The 21370-nt window shown below is 33.6% G+C and overlaps 2 protein-coding genes and 2 long non-coding RNA genes across 6 annotated transcripts in view; all 4 read left to right on the forward strand.

Annotated features, from left to right (window-relative positions):
• LOC116106026 (disease resistance protein RGA2-like) overlaps positions 1-21370 on the forward strand; it is a 74837-nt gene that overhangs the window by 21585 nt on the left and 31882 nt on the right. The gene's annotated exons all lie outside the window — the stretch shown is intronic.
• On the forward strand, positions 11785-13424 carry LOC116106037. Its single transcript, XR_004124238.1, has 4 exons — positions 11785-12248; positions 12354-12443; positions 12837-12908; positions 13008-13424. It is a non-coding gene; the product is annotated as an uncharacterized LOC116106037 (long non-coding RNA).
• Positions 13446-21370, forward strand: part of LOC116106029 (NAD(P)-specific glutamate dehydrogenase-like) — a 31254-nt gene continuing 23329 nt past the window's right edge. Inside the window, exons 1-5 of one of the 2 annotated variants that reach the window (XM_031392390.1) lie at positions 13446-13673; positions 13775-13859; positions 14073-14144; positions 14333-14395; positions 15196-15219. In XM_031392390.1, coding sequence (XP_031248250.1) covers positions 13642-13673; positions 13775-13859; positions 14073-14144; positions 14333-14377 — 234 coding nt within the window. In that variant the 5' untranslated portion in view covers positions 13446-13641 and the 3' untranslated portion in view covers positions 14378-14395; positions 15196-15219. Of the gene's footprint in view, positions 13674-13774; positions 13860-14072; positions 14145-14332; positions 14396-15195; positions 15220-21370 lie in introns of those variants that run through there. The other variant, XR_004124204.1, reaches the window with a different exon arrangement.
• Positions 15398-18095, forward strand: LOC116106035. 2 transcript variants are annotated; one of them, XR_004124235.1, is made up of 6 exons: positions 15398-15551; positions 15668-15759; positions 16442-16520; positions 17198-17264; positions 17348-17428; positions 17561-18095. It is a non-coding gene; the product is annotated as an uncharacterized LOC116106035 (long non-coding RNA). The 2 variants fall into 2 exon arrangements; XR_004124236.1 differs by lacking the exons at positions 15398-15551; positions 15668-15759; positions 16442-16520 and adding an exon at positions 17076-17106.

A 21370-nucleotide genomic window follows, 5' to 3' on the forward strand; every position in this document is an offset into this window, starting at 1 on the left:
AACAAATGGAACGGTAGAATTTTCACTACACAATTAAACACACCTAGTATTTCAATATCTTAAATCAATTACCATCTTTGACTATGGCTGAAGCGCTTGTCTCCACAATCCTGGGTCAATTGGCTTCACTAGCCGCTGAAGAGATGAAACTTCTTGCTTGTGCTGACAAAGCTGTGGGAAAGCTCACCAGCAATTTCCAGGCCATTCAGGCTGTGCTTGAAGATGCGGAGAGCAGACAAATAAAGGATAAGAGGGTGGGAGACTGGTTCGAGAAGCTCAAAGACGTTTCGTATGACATCGAGGATGCATTGGATGAGTGGATCACGGTGAGCAAAAAATCACAAATGAAGGAAGCTGAAAATGCTTCCAAGCTTTGGAAAAAGGTATGTTCCTGCATCTCGTCTGATTGCTTTTGTTGCAAGAAAGTTTTCCTACGTCATGAAATTGCTACCAAGATAAAAGATCTAAATGAAAGACTTGATGTTATTGTCATGGAAAAGAATAGTTTCAAATTTAGCTCGAGTAGGGGCACTGGACAACCAGAGCACGAAATAACTACCTCTCTTATTAATTTACCAGAGATCTATGGCAGAGATCATGATAGGAATACATTAAAAGCTCCTGTAGCTGAAAGTAGTCAAGAATCAACGTCCCTACCATTTCTATAGTGGGATGGGAGGGATTGGAAAAAACTTTAGCTCATTAGTTTTAATGAGATGAGGTCAACACCCATTTTCACAAGAAAATTTGGGTGTGTGTCTCTGATCCTTTCGATGAGATTAGGATTGCCAAAGCAATTCTTGAATCTCTTTTAGTGAAAAAAAAGATAAAGATGAACTAGAAAATCTGTTACAAGACTTACGTCAGTCTATTAAGGACAAGAAAATTCTTTGTTTAGATGATGTGTGGATTGACAATTCTACAAAATGGGAAAAGTTAAGTGCTCTTCATTTTGCTTCTCAAGGGAGTAGAATTTTGGTAACCACACGTAAAGAGAGTACTGCAATAATAATGGGAAGCACAAAACTATCCCAATAGGAAGATTAGGTGATGACGAATCTTGGTCATTATTAGTCGAGTTGCATTTTTTGGAAAAACAAAAGAAGAGGTTGAAAATTTAAAAGAGATCGGTGGAAAGATTGTAGAAAGTGCTATGGCTTTCCTCTTGCTATAAAAAACTTTAGGAAGTCTCTTGAGACTAAAAACATGGCTAAACAATGGCAAAGTGTCCTAGATAGTGATTTATGGAAACTAGAAGAGATAGAAAAAGAGCTCTTCCCCCCAATCCTCTTGAGCTATTATGATTTGTCTTCTAAACTTAGAAAATGCTTTACATATTGTGCCGTATTTCCAAAGGACTATGTGAAGAAAAGATATATTGATCAAGTTATGGATGGCTCAAGGTTTTCTTAAGGTGAGGAAACAAGGAAATGGAATTAATTGGTGAAGAAATTTTGAAAACTTAGCTATGCGTTCTTTGTTTCAAGATTTTGAAAGAAGTGAATATAATGGTAGTATTGTAAGATGCAAGATGCATATAGTGCATGCTTTGTTCAATTTCTTTCAAAGAATGAATGTTTTGCAATACAAGTTGAGAGTGATTCAATTCCTGAATTAGAGATTTCTTCTAAAAGTTTTCGACATTTATACATAAGAAGTAGTAATTCTCTTAGAGTTCCTTCATCCATTCTTAATCTAAAAAATTGCGTAGCTTTGTGGTTGAGAATGTAAGCTTTATAGGAGAAGACTTTCGGACATTTTGAGCAATTTACATGTCTAAGGACATTAAATTTGAGTGGCTATGATATAAAATTCCAAAAGGAATAAATTCAATGCATTTGAGGTACCTTAAGTTGAAGGGTTGTGATCATACAAAAACATTGCCTGAGGTATTGTGTGATTATATAATCTACAAACCTTGGATCTCACTGATTGTAGAGGGCTTAGAAAGCTACCCCAAGGAATAGGAAAGTTAGTTAATTTGAGGCATCTATTATTGGTGGACATGGAGATTAAGGTACATTCCAAAAGGAGTAGAGAGATTGAGTTGTCTAAAGACATTAAATAAATTCGTTATTAATGGTGATTATGATTATGGTAACAAAGCATGCACCAGTCTTGATTCTTTGAAGAACTTGAAACTGGGCCCATCTTTAGAGTTACAGTTGGTAAATGTGAGAGATAGTAATGCACTTAAACTTGCAGATTTTCAGAGTACCAAAAATCTCCTTCATTTGACTTTATCATTTGATACTCAAAATTTCTATAAGAAGAGAAGCAGAAATGAGGAGAATGTAATGATTATTGAAGCCTTACAACCACCTCCAATTTAGAGAAATTAGGGATAGAATGGTTTGAAGGCAAATCCATGCTTTTGATTGGATGGTATCATTAATCAAGTTGAAGGAGTTAGAGCTTTTTATTGCTTCAACTGTGAGCATTTACTTCATTTGGGAAAACTACCATCCCTTGAATCCTAAAGATAGAGGGCATGGAAGTATAAAAAAAGTGGGTAATGAATTTTTGGGAAAGAAATGATGCCACATCATCATTGTTGCCTTTCCCAATTGAAATTCCTCCATGTCAGTGAGCTAATGCATGGGAAGAGTGGAATCATGAGATTACAAATAGTAGAGACAAGGATATTACAATCATGCCTGTCTTCATTCTTTGTCAATTAAATGGTGTCCTAAATTAAAGAACTGCCAGAACAAATTTTCAACACCAACACTGCAGCAATTAGAGATTGTTTCTTGCCTTCTCTGGAAGATCTCTCACATTCAAAAGTCTCATCAGGCAGTGACAGATCGTTGGAATGTGAGAGATGATAGGAAGATAGGAGACAGGAGATGATGGAGATGATAGGAGACAGGAGATGATAGGAGACAGGAGATGATAGGAGATTAGGAGACAGGAGATGATAGGAGCAGATCTCTCACATTCAAAAGTCTCCATCAGGCAGTGACAGATCGTTGGAATGTGACAGATGCAGTTGCTAGTCACCCATTGGAAATTCATTCCCCTTCTCCTTTTTGTAATTCAAAATCTTATATTACAATAATGTTTATTATTTGTTTTTTATGACTCTTATTTAGAGGATTACATTAGTATATTATGTCTTAAAACTGATATTACTTTTCTTATAATGTTTTATTATTACTCTTATTTAGAGGAATACTTGGTTATTTAACCAATGTTAGATAAATTTAATTTATTTATTTTTATGCATGCAAACTGATTTAGAATTTTTAAAAACATGATATTTTGAGTTTAAAAACACATGTTGAACAATGGCAAAGTATATTAGACAGCGATTTGTGGAGATTAAAAGATATAGAAAAAGCACTCTTCCCCCCTATCCTCTTGAGCTATTATGATTTGTCCTCTGAACTAAGAAAATGCTTTTCATATTGTGCCATATTTCTGAAAGACTATGTGATAGAGAAAGATCTATTGATTAAGTTATGGATGCTCAAGGTTTTCTTAAGGAAGAGAAAACAAAGAAATGGAATTAGTTGGTGAGAATATTTTGAAAACTTAGTAATGCGTTCTTTGTTTCAAGATTTTGAGAGGAGTGAATATGATGGTAGTATTGTAAGATGCAAGATGCAGATATAGTGCATGACTTTGTTCAATTTCTTTCAAAGAATGAATGTTTTGCAATACAAGTTGAGAGTGATTCAATTCCTGAATTAGAGATTTCTTCTAAAAGTTTTCGACATTTATACATAGAAGTAGTAATTCTCTTAGAGTTCCTTCATCCATTCTTAATCTAAAAAATTGCGTAGCTTTGTGGTTGAGAAGTAAGCTTTATAGGAGAAGACTTATCCGGACATTTTGAGCAATTTACATGTCTAAGGACATTAAATTTGAGTGGCTATGATCATAAAATTCCAAAAGGAATAAATATTCAATGCATTTGAGGTACCTTAAGTTGAAGGGTTGTGATCATACAAAAAAACATTGCCTGAGGTATTGTGTGATTTATATATCTACAAACCTGGATCTCACTGATTGTAGAGGACAGAAAGCTACCCCAAGGAATAGGAAAGTTAGTTAATTTGAGGCATCTATTAATTGGTGGGACATGGAGATTAAGGTACATTCCAAAAGGAGTAGAGAGATTGAGTTGTCTAAAGACATTAAATAAATTCGTTATTAATGGTGATTATGATTATGGTAACAAAGCATGCACCAGTCTTGATTCTTTGAAGAACTTGAAACTGGGCCATCTTAGAGTTACAGTTGGTAAATGTGAGAGATAGTAATGCACTTAAACTTGCAGATTTTCAGAGTACCAAAAATCTCCTATTTGACTTTATCATTTGATACTCAAAATTTCTATAAGAAGAGAAGCAGAAATGAGGAGAATGTAATGATTATTGAAGCATTACAACCCCCTCCAAATTTAGAGAAATTAGGGATAGAATGGTTTGAAGGCAAATCCATGTCTTTTGATTGGATGGTATCATTAATCAAGTTGAAGGAGTTAGAGCTTTTTATTTTCAACTGTGAGCATTTACTTCATTTGGGAAAAACTACCATCCCTTGAATCACTAAAGATAGAGGGCATGAGAAGTATAAAAAAGTGGGTAATGAATTTTTGGGAATAGAAAATGATGCCACATCATCAATTGTTGCCTTTCCCAAATTGAAATTCCTCCCATGTCAGTGAGCTAAATGCATGGGAAGAGTGGAATCATGAGATTACAAATAGTAGAGACAAGGATATTACAATCATGCCATGTCTTCATTCTTTGTCAATTAAATGGTGTCCTAAATTAAAGACACTGCCAGAACAAATTCTTCAAACACCAACACTGCAGCAATTAGAGATTGTTTCTTGCCCTTCTCTGGAAGATCTCTCACATTCAAAAGTCTCCATCAGGCAGTGACAGATCGTTGGAATTGATGAGAGATGATAGAGAGATGATAGGAGACAGAGAATGTAGGAGATGATAGGAGACAGGAGATGAAGGAGAAGGAGAGATGTAGGAGATGATAGGAGACAGGAGATGATAGGAGCAAGATCTCTCACATCAAAAGTCTCCATCAGGCAGTGACAGATCGTTGGAATGTGACAGATGCAGTTGCTAGTCACCCATTGGTAAATTCATTCCCCTTCTCCTTTTTGTAATTCAAAATCTTATATTACAATAATGTTATTATTATTTTGTTTTTATGACTCTTATTTAGAGGATTACATTAGTTATATTATGTCTTAAAACTGATTTTACTTTTCTTATAATGTTTTATTATTACTCTATTTAGAGGAATACACTTGGTTATTTAACCAATTGTTAGATAAAATTTAATTATTTATTTTTATGCATGCAAAATGATTTAGAATTTTTAAAAACATGATATTTTGAGTTTAAAAACACATGTTGAACAATGGCAAAGTATATTAGACAGCGATTTGGTGGAGATTAAAGATATAGAAAAAAGCACTCTTCCCCCCTATCCTCTTGAGCTATTATGATTTGTCCTTGAACTAAGAAAATGCTTTTCATATTGTGCCATATTTCTGAAAGACTATGTGATAGAGAAAGATCTATTGATTAAGTTATGGATAGCTAAGGTTTTCTTAAGGAAGAGAACAAAGAAATGGATTAGTTGGTTAAGAATATTTTGAAACTTAGTAATGCGTTCTTTGTTTCAAGATTTTGAGAGGAGTGAATATGATGGTAGTATTGTAAGAGCAAGATGCATGATATAGTGCATGACTTTGTTCAATTTCTTTCAAAGAATGAATGTTTTGCCATACAAGTTGAGAGTGATTCAATTCCTGAATTAGAGATTCTTCTAAAAGTTTTCGACATTATACATAAGAAGTAGTAATTCTCTTAGAGTTCCTTCATCCATTCTTAATCTAAAAAAATTGCGTAGCTTTGTGGTTGAGAATGTAAGCTTATAGGAGAAGACTTATCCGGACATTTGAGCAATTTACATGTCTAAGGACATTAAATTGAGTGGCTATGATCATAAAATTCCAAAAGGAATAAAATATTCAATGCATTTGAGGTACCTTAAGTTGAAGGTTGTGATCATACAAAAACATTGCTGAGGTATTGTGTGATTTATATAATCTACAAACCTTGGATCTCACTGATTGTAGAGGACTTAGAAAGCTACCCCAAGGAATAGGAAAGTTAGTTAATTTGAGGCATCTATTAATTGGTGGGACATGGAGATTAAGGTACATTCCAAAAGGAGTAGAGAGATTGAGTTGTCTAAAGACATTAAATAAATTCGTTATTATGGTGATTATGTATGGTAACAAAGCATGCACCAGTCTTGATTCTTTGAAGAACTTGAAACTGGGCCCATCTTTAGAGTTACAGTTGGTAAATGTGAGAGATAGTAATGCACTTAAACTTGCAGATTTCAGAGTACCAAAAATCTCCTTCATTTGATTTATCATTTGATACTCAAAATTCTATAGAAGAGAAGCAGAAATGGAGAATGTAATGATTATTGAAGCATTACAACCACCTCCAAATTATAGAAATTAGGGATAGAATGGTTTGAAGGCAAATCCCTGTCTTTTGATTGGATGGTATCATTAATCAAGTTGAAGGAGGTAGAGCTTTTTTATGCTTCAACTGTGAGCATTTACTTCATTTGGGAAAACTACCATCCCTTGAATCACTAAAGATAGAGGCATGAGAAGTATAAAAAAAGTGGGTAATGAATTTTTGGGAATAGAAAATGATGCCACATCACAATTGTTGCCTTTCCCAAATTGAAATTCCTCCATGTCAGTGAGCTAAATGCATGGGAAGAGTGGAATCATGAGATTACAAATAGTAGAGACAAGGATATTACAATCATGCCATGTCTTCATTCTTTGTCAATTAAATGGTGTCCTAAATTAAGACACTGCCAGAACAAATTCTTCAAACACCAACACTGCAGCAATTAGAGATTGTTTCTTGCCCTTTCTGGAAGATCTCTCACATTCAAAAGTCTCCATAGGCAGTGACAGATCGTTGGAATTGAGAGATGATAGGAGATGATAGGAGACAGGAGATGATAGGAGATGATAGGAGACAAGGAGATGATAGGAGACAGGAGATGATAGGAGATGATAGGAGACAGGAGATGATGGAGCAAGATCTCTCACATTCAAAAGTCTCCATCAGGCAGTGACAGATCGTTGGAATGTGACAGATGCAGTTGCTAGTCACCCATTGGTAAATTCATTCCCCTTCTCCTTTTTGTAATTCAAAATCTTATATTACAATAATGTTTATTATTATTTTGTTTTTATGACTCTTATTTAGAGGATTACATTAGTTATATTATGTCTTAAAACTGATTATTACTTTTCTTATAATGTTTTATTTATTACTCTTATTTAGAGGAATACATTGGTTATTTAACCAATTGTTAGATAAATTTAATTTATTTATTTTTATGCATGCAAAACTGATTTAGAATTTTTTAAAAACATGATATTTTGAGTTTAAAAACACATGTTGAACAATGGCAAAGTATATTAGACAGCGATTTGTGGAGATTAAAAGATATAGAAAAAGCACTCTTCCCCCCTATCCTCTTGAGCTATTATGATTTGTCCTCTGAACTAAGAAAATGCTTTTCATATTGTGCCATATTTCTGAAAGACTATGTGATAGAGAAAGATCTATTGATTAAGTTATGGATAGCTCAAGGTTTTCTTAAGGAAGAAGAAAACAAAGAAATGGAATTAGTTGGTGAAGAATATTTTGAAAACTTAGTAATGCGTTCTTTGTTTCAAGATTTTGAGAGGAGTGAATATGATGGTAGTATTGTAAGATGCAAGATGCATGATATAGTGCATGACTTTGTTCAATTTCTTTCAAAGAATGAATGTTTTGCAATACAAGTTGAGAGTGATTCAATTCCTGAATTAGAGATTTCTTCTAAAAGTTTTCGACATTTATACATAAGAAGTAGTAATTCTCTTAGAGTTCCTTCATCCATTCTTAATCTAAAAAAATTGCGTAGCTTTGTGGTTGAGAATGTAAGCTTTATAGGAGAAGACTTATCCGGACATTTTGAGCAATTTACATGTCTAAGGACATTAAATTTGAGTGGCTATGATAATAAAATTCCAAAAGGAATAAAATATTCAATGCATTTGAGGTACCTTAAGTTGAAGGGTTGTGATCATACAAAAACATTGCCTGAGGTATTGTGTGATTTATATAATCTACAAACCTTGGATCTCACTGATTGTAGAGGACTTAGAAAGCTACCCCAAGGAATAGGAAAGTTAGTTAATTTGAGGCATCTATTAATTGGTGGGACATGGAGATTAAGGTACATTCCAAAAGGAGTAGAGAGATTGAGTTGTCTAAAGACATTAAATAAATTCGTTATTAATGGTGATTATGATTATGGTAACAAAGCATGCACCAGTCTTGATTCTTTGAAGAACTTGAAACTGGGCCCATCTTTAGAGTTACAGTTGGTAAATGTGAGAGATAGTAATGCACTTAAACTTGCAGATTTTCAGAGTACCAAAAATCTCCTTCATTTGACTTTATCATTTGATACTCAAAATTTCTATAAGAAGAGAAGCAGAAATGAGGAGAATGTAATGATTATTGAAGCATTACAACCACCTCCAAATTTAGAGAAATTAGGGATAGAATGGTTTGAAGGCAAATCCATGTCTTTTGATTGGATGGTATCATTAATCAAGTTGAAGGAGTTAAAGCTTTTTTATTGCATCAAATGTGAGCATTTACATCATTTGGAAAAACTACCATCACTTGAATCACTAAAGATAAAGAGAATGAGAAGTATAAAAAAAGTGGGTAATGAATTTTTGGGAATAGAAAATGATGCCACATCATCAATTGTTGCCTTTCCCAAATTGAAATTCCTCCATATAAGAGAACTAAATGAATGGGAAGAGTGGAATCATGAGATTACAAATAGTAGAGACAAGGATATTACAATCATGCCATGTCTTCATTCTTTGTCAATTAAATGGTGTCCTAAATTAAAGACACTGCCAGAACAAATTCTTCAAACACCAACACTGCAGCAATTAGAGATTGTTCATTGCTCTATTATGGAAGAACGTTACAAGGAGACAGGAGATGATAGGAGCAAGATCTCTCACATTCCAAAGGTCTCTATCGGTCATTAAGAGATTGTTGGAATGTGAGAGATGCAATTGCTATTCACCCATTGGTAAATTCCTTCCCCTTCTCCTTTTTGTAATTCAAAATCTTATATTACAATAATATCTTTTATTTTTATGGATGAATATTTTGTTTTTATTATTTTCCATAAAACTCTTATTTAGAGGATTACATTAATTATATAATGTCTTAAAACTGGTTATTACTGTTATTATAATATTTTATTTATTACTCTTATTTAGATGATTACATTCGTTATTTAACCAACTGTTAAATCAATTTAATTTATTTATTTTTATGCACGAAAAACTGATTTATAATTTTTTTTAAACATGATATTTTGCATTTATTATAATATTTTTTAAAGACATGCAAAATTAATGCAAAATTATAATAAAAGAAAAATTGATAAAAGTATTTAGATAACTTAAATAAATGCAAAATATTCAGTTTTTAAGAGTAGTATTTACTTGGTTAGAGCAATTTAATTTATTTATTCTTATGCATGAAAAATTGATTTACATAACTTAAATATATGCAAAATGGTCATTCTTCTCTTCTGTGTTCAATCGTCATTCTTCGTCTTCAATATTCTAATCTTCGCTTTGTTTTTTCGATCGTCTTCAATATTCAAGAATATTTGTTGATGGGTGTTGATATCGTCATTTTTCCCTTTTTCTGGGTTTGGTTTAGTGGGTTCTGGTGCGGCGAGCTACAGAGAGAGACTTGTGGAACCCGAGTATTTGGAGATGGAGGAGAGAGTTTTAAGACGTTGAAGGTTACGTTTGGTGGGCCCGCCAAGCATTGGGCCGATGCGATTCCGATTGGTAATGGAGGAATTGGAGCCATGGCGTGGGATGGTGTTGCTTCAGAGACTCTTCAACTTAATGGTAAAGGAAAGTTATATTCGTTTGCGTTGTTGAAGAAAATTTTGGCTTCGTCATGCTTTCTGTTGTTCTTGTTTTTATTTTCAGTGAAGAAACACACTTTGAGAGTATTAGTAACTTTTGATTTAGTTCATTATCACTTGATTGTTAAAGAAATAGAATGTGAGAAATTAAAGACTGAATATTTTAATTTAATTTAATTTTCTATATTTTTAATCAAGTAGATGTCAAAGAGTCATTTGAACTGCTTCAAATGTTTGGATTGGTGGCTTTATTATTTTTTCGGATAATAATGGTAGGAATGCTATCACTTGTTCTTTTTAGGTTGAAATCGCTCTTCACTGTGCGTTGCTGACAGAAGCCTCGGAAACTATGGCATTGGGAACTAATTTCAGCTTTCCCATCTCTCTTGATAGATAATGAAAGAAGAATTTGACTGATAACCCTGGTGCCTAGGCTGTTGATTAAAGCTTTGTGTTATATATCCATATAAGTCATTGCAGATGGTGGTTGTTAAACTTTCTCAGTTAGATCCTGGCATCTTGAGATGATCCGTTCTTGATAGGAGTAACAGGGATCTTTAATTGAAGTCAGATCACAGCTCTCACTACTTTGGCTATTGTTCTGCAATCGGAGGTATTAAACTTGGCTGGCAAATCCTTTATTATATATTTGGGTTTTGTTCTGTTTGTATTGGCTAAGACTTTCTCATTCTATGAATTTGGCAGGCTCTAGATTAATTTTGGAGATCCCATTGCAACGTTGTTGAAATCACCAGTTCTTGTAAATCTTGGGCAGCTATAAATGCGATCAAAAAGGAGAGTTTCTAAAGCATCTTAGCCCCAAGTTTCACATCAGTTTGATGAACGAATACTGGCTTTGTTACGTATAGTTATGGATGATTTCCAAACCATGTTTAGGTACTTTGTTTAGCAAATTGAGTTCTTTCTTAATCTTCATTTATCAGTTATAGCTGTTTATGCAACCAATGCTTGTCATTCTAATTTTCTTTTTTTTTTTTTTTTTTTAGTTTCATATTTCTTTTTGTTACCCTGTGAAAATTGCAGACTTCTCAAATGCTGCAGCCACAACAAAATACAGTCCAATGGAGGAATGAAGCCAAAATAATACATATATGCTAGCAACATGGTATCCAAATAAGTCATGAGATGTTTGGTATATCTTATTTTGCCTCATCTTGTCAAGAGGCTGCTTGTTTATATTGTATGCATGCTATTGAGGATGGCCTTCCAGCATTATGAGCAGCAAAATGACCAGAATCAGGGGAAACAGCTACATATTCTCATACGAAAGAGAGTTTTGGTAGAGTTATGGATGCCTTTTGTACGGAAGTCGTTTTGGTGAGTTTTTTAATGTACTTGCAACACGGAATTCAAGTCTTGAGATGTTTAGTATTTCTTTAATTGCGCCATTTATCAAGATGTTTAGTATTATTGAAGATGATCTTCCGATATGATGCGCAGAGCAATGACAAGAATCAGGAAAAAGGTCCTTTTTCTTACATAAAGAGGAGTTTGGGCAGAATCACTGATGATTTATGTGGAGAAGTAGTGAGTTTGTCAGATGAGTTTGATATCTTTTGCTCCTGCAATGTGTCAACATCAGATCGCTGCTTTAGATGAATTGGCCATTATTTTGCACCTAAAGGTATCAAACTTTGCTGGCTATAGCTTGATTATGTTATTATGTGTTGGTTCTTTAAGCTTCAGGTAAGGATTTCTCATTTCCTGAATGTTGCAGGCTCTAAAATTAATTCAGATCCTAGTCCAAAGTTGTTGACATCATCAGTTCCGATATTGCTTTTGCTGTGATTTAATTGTTGTATATAAATGTAAAATTGTTCTTCTAAGTTTCATTAATTTGATATTTCCTTTCGTTACTTTGAAGAAACTGCAGACTTCTTAATTACCGTGGAATAGTTAAAATCCAGTTCATTGGAGGGATGACGCCAAAGTAGAACAGGGAGAACATGATATTTTTGTTTGCCTAATTCATCATAAATCAGTTGACTGAATAAATTTGCCTCTCAGAAAATCATTCTCGCCTTTTAGGTCGTTTATGTGAATCACAGTCATAAGAGTCGAGAATTTAAATGTTCAGGACTATGACAAGAAAAGAGAATGTACGAAGGTGGGGGAAGTGATGAAGCAAAATACTTGCTCTTAAGCAATGGACACATGCCTTGTTCAGAAATTACATGGTAGTTTAGTTTCTTTTTGTCTAATTAATCATAATTTAAGTGAATATATTTATAATCTCATTTTGTGATACTCATACTTGTTATTTATGTTGTTTATGTGAATAGAACATGATACGGTCTGGCAGACATTGGACTTGAGGAGCAAGGATGAAATAGGAGAGCCAAGAAGTTACGAGGAGTGATTAAAGGAAAAAGGTTTGTAATGATTCAATAACAAATTATGTTTCCTTCTCTTATTCTCCACCTAAAGCAATCTCGTGATAGAAGTTCTGTTTTCTTTTGGGCCGTTTAGTTAGATATCATATTCTTTTTTGAAGAAATGATGTTCATATAAACTATGAAATAAGGTAATTCCCCTGTTTTAATTATTCTTGGTTCATTGGATTTATATCAAATTGTTTTAATTCTTGTGTAGAAAAACACTTTAAAGTAAAAAATCTCATAATGCTATCAGTTCTTTTAATTTTCTGTTTTGTTATCTTGTGCACACAATGTATCTTGTGAGTTCTGAAAGCAATTCTTAGTTTCAGACATCAAGGTGTCACAATACTCCAATAGGCCCCTTAACTCTCTGGTTTTCTTGAGCAGTTGTGGTGCATGATACAAGCTCAGAAGTTGGCAGAATGTGTTCCTTCTTCCTTTTCGTTTTTCCACCATCAGGTAATTTTTCATCTTCACTTCCCTTTTTTTTCCTTTTTGGTTAGTTGTGATTTCTTATTATTGTGATTAACGAGGCATATTTTTGATATTCTTGATCAGAGTGACAAGACTAAAAACCATTCTCTCCTTTCTTGACTTCGTTACATGGTTAATAAATGCCATGCTTGAGGGAGCATGTCTTGCGCCTATTGTTCCATATTTTTTCACAGGCCTTCAGTGTAGTTGGGGCTTTCACACAAGACATTTGTGCTGTAAACTTTTGACATGCAATAGTGATCAATATAAATATAACTAGTGCAAAGAAATCTCTAAGTTTCTGAAGCAATTCAAGCACAAGCAGATCAAAACTCAAGTTTGTAGATAAGAGAATGTTAGAAAGTATGAGAGGGTGTATTTGGTTTTGGAGTTCGGAGTGGTTTCAATTTTTTTATGCAAATACAAAATAGCTTTCATTGTTTATAATATCATTGCAAATTGTTTAAGTGCTTCAACTGCTATACAGTATTATAGTTTCTTCGTTTTACAGACATTAAAGAATGCTTTATCACCATACAAACTTGGAGGGGCAGCAGGTGGAAGTGATTCTGATCCTAAAGGAAAAAAGTGTAAGATCTTTGTTCTATGTTAAGATGGTATTTTAGTAAGAACCTTCTAAGAAATTCCGAAAGTTCCTCTTACAGTTCTTTGTGAAACCCACGCTGGTAGATCATGTGTTTTTGCCAAAGTTTCATGAATGAGATCTACAAATATCTGGCTCCTGACAAGGTAACTTAAGAAGCTGTCCTTTTCATCTTTAATCTGTTGTCAAGTCTCTGAGTTGTATGACCCACTTCTCCATGCCTGATTTACTGTTTTGTGTAATTTAGGATCTTCCAGAGAAGAGATAGTGTTGGCATCCAAGAGATGGGGTATCTCTTTGGGCAATACAGACTTCTTGCTGGTCATTTTCAGGTGCTTAAAAACACTTGAAAGAGACTGTTTGACCCGTTGAATTTATCTTCTATTTTTCTTCTTATATTTTCATTATTCTCTATTATTTTTCATTAATATTATTTTTGGAGTCATTTGTTTAATTATGAGTGCTTGTTTGCATTGTTTTCAGTCTATGGACACTTTCATAAGATTAAGACTTCACTCTTTGCTTCATATGTATGCTTTATGCAGGGAAGTCTTAAAGGGCCAAGGATATTTTGCTGTGGTTCTAGCCTTCGAACTGAAGTTACTGGCTATGGGATGGTAATTAATAGTTTATTTCAACATTTAGATTCCATTTTTGTGTGGGTGGGCGTGTAGGAACTACAGTGAAGAAATCTGAAAATGCTCACATTTGTTTTCTGACTCTGCAATCATGGGCAAATGATTTTTTTTTTTTTAATCCGTTGTTTTAAACATCTGGCAATTTATCAAGGCAAATTCTTTTGTAGGTTTTCTTTGCCCAGCTTATTCCTGCAGAAAGCAGACCTGAATAAGGAACTCAGGGGACTGAGGTTCCTCACTCAACTTCCTATTATTACATTTTATGTTCACTAGAATTGATAACTCATGACCTTAATGTAGACTTATTTTACTGTATTGACCATAAGACTGAAATTTGAATTCAATTTTCACTTGATGATTTATTGACTTGCATTTAAGATGTAGTGTTTCTAATTCATAGAATCTATACATTGTTGTACTGTTACCTTTCTGAGCGTCTCTTGTTCATCAATTTGGTAACATCTATCTGTTGCTTGATTGATAAGTACTTAGAATATTACTTATTGCTGAAAGTTGTATTTCAAGTTTGTTGATATTAAGTCATTCTGGAAAGATGTGTTGTAAGTCATTCTGGAAAGATTGCAATGCATGTTCTACAAAAGCTTATTGCCTATAGTGCTGTCCCCATTACAGTGTCAGGTACTTTTCTGTTTTTGGTGAACATTGTAGAAGTTAGAATGTTAATATAAGATTAGTTTTGAAACTAGATTAACATAAGTTTATAAATTTCTTTTCATCTTTTACTCCAAAATTTCTCAGAGCATGTTTGCTGCTCCTCTGCAATACATGCAAAGTTTCTTGTTATGATATAAACAAGACCAGACTAGTTAAGCTGAGGGTATTTATTAATGGATGCGCATAAACTGCCAATCAAACAATTAAAACTCTATTGGCATATTTGTTTTAGATAATAATCTTAGGCTTTAAAAGTTTGTCGAGACTGTTGATTATCAGTTATTTACTGTCTTTTTCAGTGAATAGGCACCAGTATAGTTACTTGTAATAAGTCATTTTCCCTCGTCTTGCACAGATTCAAAAGGATATTTGGTGGATGAGGATGGATTTGATTACATGAAAATAGCTTTTTTGAGGGATATCAAAGCTCAGCAGGGAAGTTTGAGGTGTGTTTTTTTTTTTTTTGTTTTTTCAATTCATCTTGCATCTTCTATTATCAAATTGTCAATTTTGATACTCTTAGATTGATGTTATCTATGTGTTGCATCTGCAGAGACTACTAAATGACTTATTCTCGGTCTAAGCACTATGATGAAGCAAAACCTTGGAGTGAAAGGTTTGATGTTGCATTTCCTTGTGCTTCCCGGAATGAAATAGATCAGTCTGATGCCATTAATTTGGTTAATTCAGGTTGTCGTATACTTGTAGAAGGTAGTAATTCACTATATGAGGTGCAATGACTTTTAGTATCTATTCCTGATTTTGATAAGAAAAAAATGAGTATTCATATGAACTGATATTATTATATATTATTATGTGCTGCCTAGGTTCAAATATGCCATTTACCCCTGAGGTGGTTAATATTCTGAGAAAAGCTAATGTTTTTATTGCTCCTGCCATGGCTGCTGATGCTGGAAGGGTGTGTTCTTTACTTCTGCAAGGCATATGAATCTTATGTGCCTTTTGAGTATCTACGATACCATGGTGTTTAACTATGGTGTTTAACTACATAATTACAGTGATGATTGACTCAATAGGTTTTGAAACCTTTTTCTGCATTAACAGCTTGCCCTTTCTGATAATGATCAATGTTCAATTTGCAGTGATTTGTGACATGATAGGGTTATTTTGGACATGCTTAGTTGTAACCAAATAGAAGCTTTACACCATAGTTTCATTGATTGTCAGGATGCCATGCTTAAGAACACATTTTTGTTTTAGAATGCGGCTAATTATAGATGTGAATGAAAGTAGATACATTCCAAAACCATTAATTAGTGAGGCTAACTATGGATGAATCTATGCAGAATTTTTCCAAATTATTAGTAAATGCACTGAATTATTGTGTATGCTATTATGTATAGCCATATAAGAGTAGGCCGCACATCAACCCACTGACTTATATAACTTTATCCAAGCGGGTTGAATTTGTTCTGGAACTCTTGTTTCCACATCTTTTTGAGTTGAAGGTGGGGCATATGAGCCATGGCTGCGTGACTCTGTTACATTTATCCATTTCAATTTTGGTTTTGATCAAATTTTTTCATTAGCTTTTTCTGATATGTATTTATTTTTTAAATTGTTGACCAACTTGGCTACAGGTTGTTGCTGGTGAACTCGAATTAAATCATGAATGCAATTTGATGCACTGGTCACCCGAACTTCGAATCTAAATTACAGGTACAACTATGTATTTCATTTCATTTCTTGTTGACTTATAACTTCAAAAATGCAAATAGACTAAAGCATATGCAGAAAGTACCAACCCCATTTCTCAATGTTTCAGGCCTTTTAATCACATTGATGAAATATTAGATTAAATTTTTCTTAGTGGAACCCAGAGAATTCACTATAGTGAAAGCGACTACAGAACCAACTGCTACTTGATGACCACCCTTTCTGCTAGTCCTGTGAAAGTTGACTTATATAACTGTTAAAATGACTTAAAATATCAAAGTTTCAAAGTGGCTCATGACATAAAGTTGGTAAGGAAATAGTGCATATAGTTAAGCTCCTTTAGGGTCTTTCATATAGTGATATAGTATGATTTCCAAAATCCCAAACTCAGGTACTTTAATTTGCTAAATTTTGTCACCTACGGATGTATGTTTGCTTGTCAATATGTACAAAATTGGAAATTATATATTTTGCAATTATGTTTTTGTGAATTCTTATCACAAATTACATGTTACCGGAGAAGATATTTGATTTGTCAATTGCATTGGTGTTTGCATTAGAGAAAATAGGCAGAGCAAGTGACCAACTGGTGAAATTTTTGAAGCATGTTCTTTTTAATTGTTTTTTATTTTTATCTGCAGTTACTGAATGTTATCAACTTCTTGTTGCCCCTTGTGCAGATTATGTTAGTTAGCTCTTCCATTCTCCCCAAATTTAGTGAGCAAAATCCTTTTACAGCTCATAAAGGTTTGTTTTTGTTGTCTTTGGGCTATTAATATATTCAATTACATTATGTAATACTTTGTTTTCATATCTCATTCTTGATGCAGTAAAGAAAGTTCAACATTAAATCAAATGTCAAGCTTTGAAGATTTAGCTCTGTTATCTGCAAGATCACTGTTGTCGAAAAGGTAATGTCTTATCCACAATTTTTAGTCTGAAAAATGACTTAAGTTTGTTATGGAGAATTATCTAGATCAATTTGTGTTATTATTTTTTTCATCTACCAGAGTTTTTCTTAACATTGTACGTCACAATGACAGGGTTTGAATAGGATGTTCTTGATTATGCCGATGTTATCATCAAAAAATTTGATGTGCTCTGAAGACAATAGAGAGAATATAAATTTTGAACAAAAATTAAGGCATCGCGCTATTAATTTTGCTCAAAAGGGAGCATACATAATCTTGAGGATGTTGTTGAAATTGTGTCATGAAACCAAGAGGTGGTTGAATATTGGCCAAATTTGGCCACTCTTTATTAAGGGCATAATGGTTTTTTTCTTTGTAAACTTATATAAGCCTTGAGATAATCTTTGTTTCGTAACAAGGGGGGAGTTCAAAACATAAGGGAGATTGTGCAGAGGAACACATGGATTTTCCGCTCACATTAGAACAATCTCTTTAGGATTAATTGTGTTTTGAGGTTGAGTTTGCTTTTGATCCTAAACTTATTGGAAGAGGTGTGAGAGTGTTTTGTAATTCTTGTTCCATCTCATATAGTGAAACCATCATCACCACCCGTGGATGTAGGCATATTGGCCGAACCACGTAAATCGTTGTGCCTTTTTGTGTTTTTGCCTTTAAGACTTTTTTTTTTGTTTTTTCCTTGCTGTTTGATTGTTTTTCATTTGAACATTTTTACTTGGTATTTTCAGTTTATTAACCATGATCCGCAAGCATTCAATAGCCTATTAACAATATTAGGCCAGTAAGGTAGCAAAAACCCTCACTAGCACATCCACCATTATTGGTATTTTCCTTGAAATTTTCACAACTATAAGTAACCAACTGAGAAAGCATAGCAAATAGCAACATAATCATGGTCAATCCAGCAATGCCTAAAGTACAATAGACATTAATAATTATTGCCATTGATGTAGAAAGCATTAATTTTGGACAAGGAATTAAAGCAAAGTCATGGCTTCTTTTCTTCAAATTACTGCCTATTTGTACCAGCCCCATAACACAATTAATTGATTCTTGTTGTCTAAAGAGAATAGTAGCGATATACACTCTTATACTGTTTTCCACTGGTTGTTATATTTAAAATTATGTTTTCTCAGTATTTTTCGTATAACATCTCACATTCTTAGTGAAATGTTAAGATCTGATTTTAAGCTTTGGGTTTTTTCAACTTAATAAACGCTCTTCATATTAAAAATATTTGTATAAACTCCAAAAACGAATCCGATTGCTTTGAACCCAAATATAATTACTATGATTGAAAGGGAAGAAACAACCCCCCCCCCCCCCCCCCCAAAAAAAAAAAAAAAAAAAAAAAAGAGGGCTAAACAATAAAGCGGGGGCCAAATATAGTTACTCTTCATGAAAATTCTTTTGGAGAAATTGGTCTTCTCACATTGAGCCAAGTTTCTCCAAAAATTTCCTATATGTATTTAGCCCCCACTTTTTTATAAACAAAAAAGTAACGATAAAATTATACAAAAAGTACTACATTGAAATAGAATTATACAAGCTGCATATATTTATTTTTATCCTCATAACAATGTTTCTTCTTTTTCGTCTTCTTAGAACCATAAGTGTTTTCTCTTTTAATGAATTTCATATCATCTGATTGCGTTTCATGTTGATTATTTGGGTCTTTCTTATACAGTACTACTTTTTATTATAATTTTATTATAACTTCCGCAAAGATAAAGATCAGGAAAGTTGGTGCATTCGAGGTTTCTCAATTTATGTCATTGTTGGAGTTTAAAGAAATTGTCATGGTCTTACCGAACTTCCACAAGGATTAACGAAATTAGTACGTTTGAGATACCTCAATTTAAGAATTTGTCGGAATTTAAGAGAATTGTGAGATACAATTTAGTAACAGAGAACTGCTAAATCGCATTAATGGGCCAACTTATAATGGAGAATTTTCATATTGTAGAAAATCTTTGAGATGATAAACATTTTATCATCTGACTTCAACTTATTGGTGACATTTATGCAGATTATGATGGCTAGAGCTGCTGCTTATACCGCAAATTCATTAAAAAAAAATCTCATTTCTAATTGAATGACTACATATTTGTTGACTTCAAACTATTTGTGTAAAACCTCATTTCTAATTTAGTTATATTATGCTATTTTTTTTTTTTTTTTAAATTGATTTTATGGTATTGTTGTAAGAAAGGGCGTTTTTGTCAGTTTTTAAAGTTTGTGTTAAGGGGTAAAAACGAAAGAAATAAATTCTGTTGAGTTTGCAGTTAACAAGAGGGTAAAATCTGGAGGTTATTGTAAAAAAAAGCTGATGTGGCGGGGTTATAGTGGAGTTAAGAGGATTTGGGGGAATTTTTAAATTTTAAAAAAGTTGAATTATATAAGAAGGGCTGGTTTCGCCCAGTTGATGAAAGAAGAAGAAAACGAGAGAGGAGAGGGAAAAACGAGAGGAGAAGAGAAGAAAGGAAAAAAAGAGAGCCAAAAGAGAGAAAGGAGAGTAAGAAAGAAGAACAGCTGGCCGAGAGGTAAAGTGAGAGTGGAGGAGTGAGAGTGAAGTAGATCAAAAATGGAGGAGGAGAGAATTTGAAGCAGATCACTCCAAATCTGCGTTGGGATTGGGGTTAGCAAGCAATTTCTTTAATTATTTCTTCTTTGCTTTAAGAGTGAGTGTTTGATTTTGAGCTTTTGGGTGTAGGTACGGAAGAGAAGAGTGCTTGACAATTCATTTGAGTTTCGGCTGAGCTGAATTTGTGAGTGGATCTAAATTGTTTTCCTAAAAAGCTGAAACTTATACCTTTGCATGTTGAGATCTGATTACTGTTTATGAGTAAAATTTCTACTAAGCATGTGTTTTGTGACATATTGCTTTATGTGGGTTCGGCTGGTGTGTTAGGATGTGTTGTTTGCTTAATATTTTGCTGTTATATGAAAGTTGGTGGCTTATATTGCTGCATGGTTTCGGTTGAATGCTGGAAGTGAAAAACTTGTTTAACTTATCTTTGCTTGTCACGGCTGGACAAGTTTTTGTGTAAAAATTTATTAGGTCTTACTCAAAAGGGAATGAATCTTTATGTTGCATGTCATGTAAATGCAACATAAAGATTCATTCCCTTTGAGTTGGAAAAAGACTTGTAGATAAAACGTTGTGTTATTGTAGAAATGTCTTAATATCGGTTATTAACCAGCTTAAAAAGGGGTGACTGTCCATGGGTTGTGTTGGATTTATGCATGGTGATATGATGTTGTAGTAAATTTGAATATGAGTTAAACTGTCAACATGTTTAAAAGTTTTCAGTTTCACCCCTGGATGTGATATGTTAATTATTATGTCAATATGCATAATTTATAAGCCAAGATTTGATATGTTCGTGAGTTATGTCAGTTAAGAATATGCATGAGATTATTGTAGTTCTAAAACCACCCTACAAAGTACCCGTCCTCCAATGATACAGATTTGGGCTTTGCCCGAGCGATGCAAGATTCCATCGAGTATGACAGTTTCAGATTTTGGCTCTGCGCATGCGTATGACAATTATCAATGCTTTGCCTGGGTGTTGTGTGGTTCACCAGCTATGACAGTTTCAGAGGCTTTGCCTGTGTGATGATAGATCTTGTTGGGTATGACAGATACGTCCCTTAATATGTGGGACATCCACCAGGTATGACAGATTTCCCTAGTGTACTAGTTGTGGTATGAATTTCTAATACCAAATGTTGAGATTTTATTCAGAATCAGATGTAGTTCAAGGAAGTGAATCAAAATACAGTATATCGTAAAAGTTCTTTTAAAAAAAATAAGCAATAATGATAACATACAACAATTCTTACGCAAATCTTGAAAACAATATGATTCTATTAATATGCAATGGAAGCAACGATCCCATTCACGTATGCATGTATGATTCC

Source organism: Pistacia vera, unplaced genomic scaffold, assembly GCF_008641045.1.
Source record: "Pistacia vera cultivar Batoury unplaced genomic scaffold, PisVer_v2 Contig508, whole genome shotgun sequence".
Lineage (NCBI taxonomy): Eukaryota > Viridiplantae > Streptophyta > Magnoliopsida > Sapindales > Anacardiaceae > Pistacia > Pistacia vera.